Source organism: Choloepus didactylus, chromosome 5, assembly GCF_015220235.1.
Source record: "Choloepus didactylus isolate mChoDid1 chromosome 5, mChoDid1.pri, whole genome shotgun sequence".
NCBI lineage: Eukaryota > Metazoa > Chordata > Mammalia > Pilosa > Megalonychidae > Choloepus > Choloepus didactylus.
In genome coordinates, this window is record NC_051311.1 from 130,768,307 (window position 1) to 130,770,185 (window position 1,879).

Sequence of the window (1,879 nt, forward strand, 5' to 3'; positions counted from 1 at the left end):
ATATATCCCTTTTCATAAAAGCTGATCCATTTCTGGTGTTTTGCAGTCTGGCAGCATTAGCAAACTAGAACACAGCACCATTGGATCAGCTGGATCATAGGGTCCAAGTGGCAGAGCAGCTTGCACAGCAGCCTGGACCTGTCACAGAGCCTTGTCTTGTTCCAATCCCCACTCAAAACTAGAAGTTTTTCTGGTCACTCAGTAAATGGACCGGAGTAGCACACCCAAATGAGAAATATGTTGTCTCCAAAATCCAAAGAGGCCAACTAAATGTTGTGCCTCTTTTTGGGTCATAGGAGGGGCAGATGCAACAGGTTGTCCTTCACCTTAGAAGGGATATCTCGACATGCCCCACACCACTGGACACCTTGAAATTTTACTGAGGTGGAAAGTCCCTGTATTTTTGTTGGATTATCTCCCATCCTCTGCCAAGCAAATACCTTACCAACAGATCTAGAGTAGTTGCTACTTATTGCTCACTAGGTCCAATCAACATGATGTCCCTGTGCTGGTTTGAATGTATTATGTCCCCAAGAAAAGGCCATATTCTTTTTTTTTTTTTTTTTTTTTTCCAACTGTAATATAGTCTCTTTATTCTTTTGTTAAAACTCTTCCAAAGTTAACCAATTCTGTTTGTAGATGACGAAATGCATAAAGATCCACTTCAAATGCTGGCACTGCTATGAACATGGTCTCCTCCCTTCAACACAGAATTAAGACTTTTGGTTCTTGTCTTTAATATTCCAGTCCCAGAAGTAAGTTAACTGTAGACTTCATCTGAAGACAGTCTTATGCTGCATGGCAGTTATCTACAACCAGGCTCTAGCTTCTCCAGGAATACTACAGGATGAATTTAGTTTAATTAAACTAAGAGGCATTCTCTCAAATGAGTTTAAATGCATTTTTATTTTTAGACAACCTACATGACATGTTTTTCTTAAAAACAATGCCTCTGCTCCAAATAAATCAAGGTCAAAATAAATGAGTTCAAGATGGCATCAGTCCATCTGTCTAAGTCCTGGTATTGTGTGGATGACAAGCAGCAGCCAGTTATGATGACAGGTGATAGATCCAAGGAATTGCCAAGTTTGTTAACATTTCTCCATTTCTAAACCATCCTTAAAGAAAATCATATATGGGGTCACACCATCCTCACGGTAGTCCAGGAGAGCAACCATACCATCTGGATTCATGTTTTCACCAATATAGAACTGGTAGTTTTTGAAATTAGCAAGGATGTGCTTGACTTGTTCTGCAGCCCCTGTCATAAAAGGTTTTACTCTTTCTGGTCTCTGTTCTTCAAGTTTGCCTTTGATTGATTTCATGTAATCTTTGATATACTTTTTGTAGGCTTCTTTTGTGAAGCTAGTTTCCTGCAAGTGATGGTTCATGACAATATCAATACCGGTGACGACTGTGCTTTCGGTACCTTCACCCTCGGGGCCTTCAGCAGAGGCATTTCCACCAATGAGCGAGTCATCAATGCCACCCTCTGTCCTACTGACCATCTTCCCCTCCACCTCGAGGCACAGCCCATCCGCGATCTCCTGGATCTTGTAAATGTCAGAGAACATCTCATCATGGCTGATGAGGTCCCGGTAGATGATCATGATGGCGGCTGGAGGGAGGCGGCGGCAGCGGCGCTGGCGTGGCAGGAGCCCGGAGCTCGGAGTGAGCGCGGAGCGGCCAGAGCGGCACCGGGGGGAGGGGGGAGCGGGCCGAAAAGCAGGCCATATTCTTTTATGCAATCTTGTGGGGCAGACATATTAGTGGGGATTAAGTTGGAACGTTTGGATTAGGTTGTTTGCATGGAAATGTGCCCCACCCAACTGTAGGTGATAACTCTGATGAGATAATTTCCATGGAGGTGTGGCCCCAC

The 1,879-nt window shown here is 44.0% G+C and overlaps 1 protein-coding gene across 1 annotated transcript; it reads right to left on the minus strand.

Moving 5' to 3' along the window:
* Positions 1-890: 890 nt before the first annotated feature.
* LOC119534989 (translationally-controlled tumor protein-like) lies at positions 891-1,625 on the minus strand. Its single transcript, XM_037837519.1, has one exon. It carries the CDS (start codon positions 1,608-1,610, stop codon positions 1,092-1,094), a length of 519 nt encoding a protein of 172 aa, XP_037693447.1. The 5' UTR covers positions 1,611-1,625; the 3' UTR covers positions 891-1,091.
* Between the last annotated feature and the right edge of the window lie 254 nt (positions 1,626-1,879).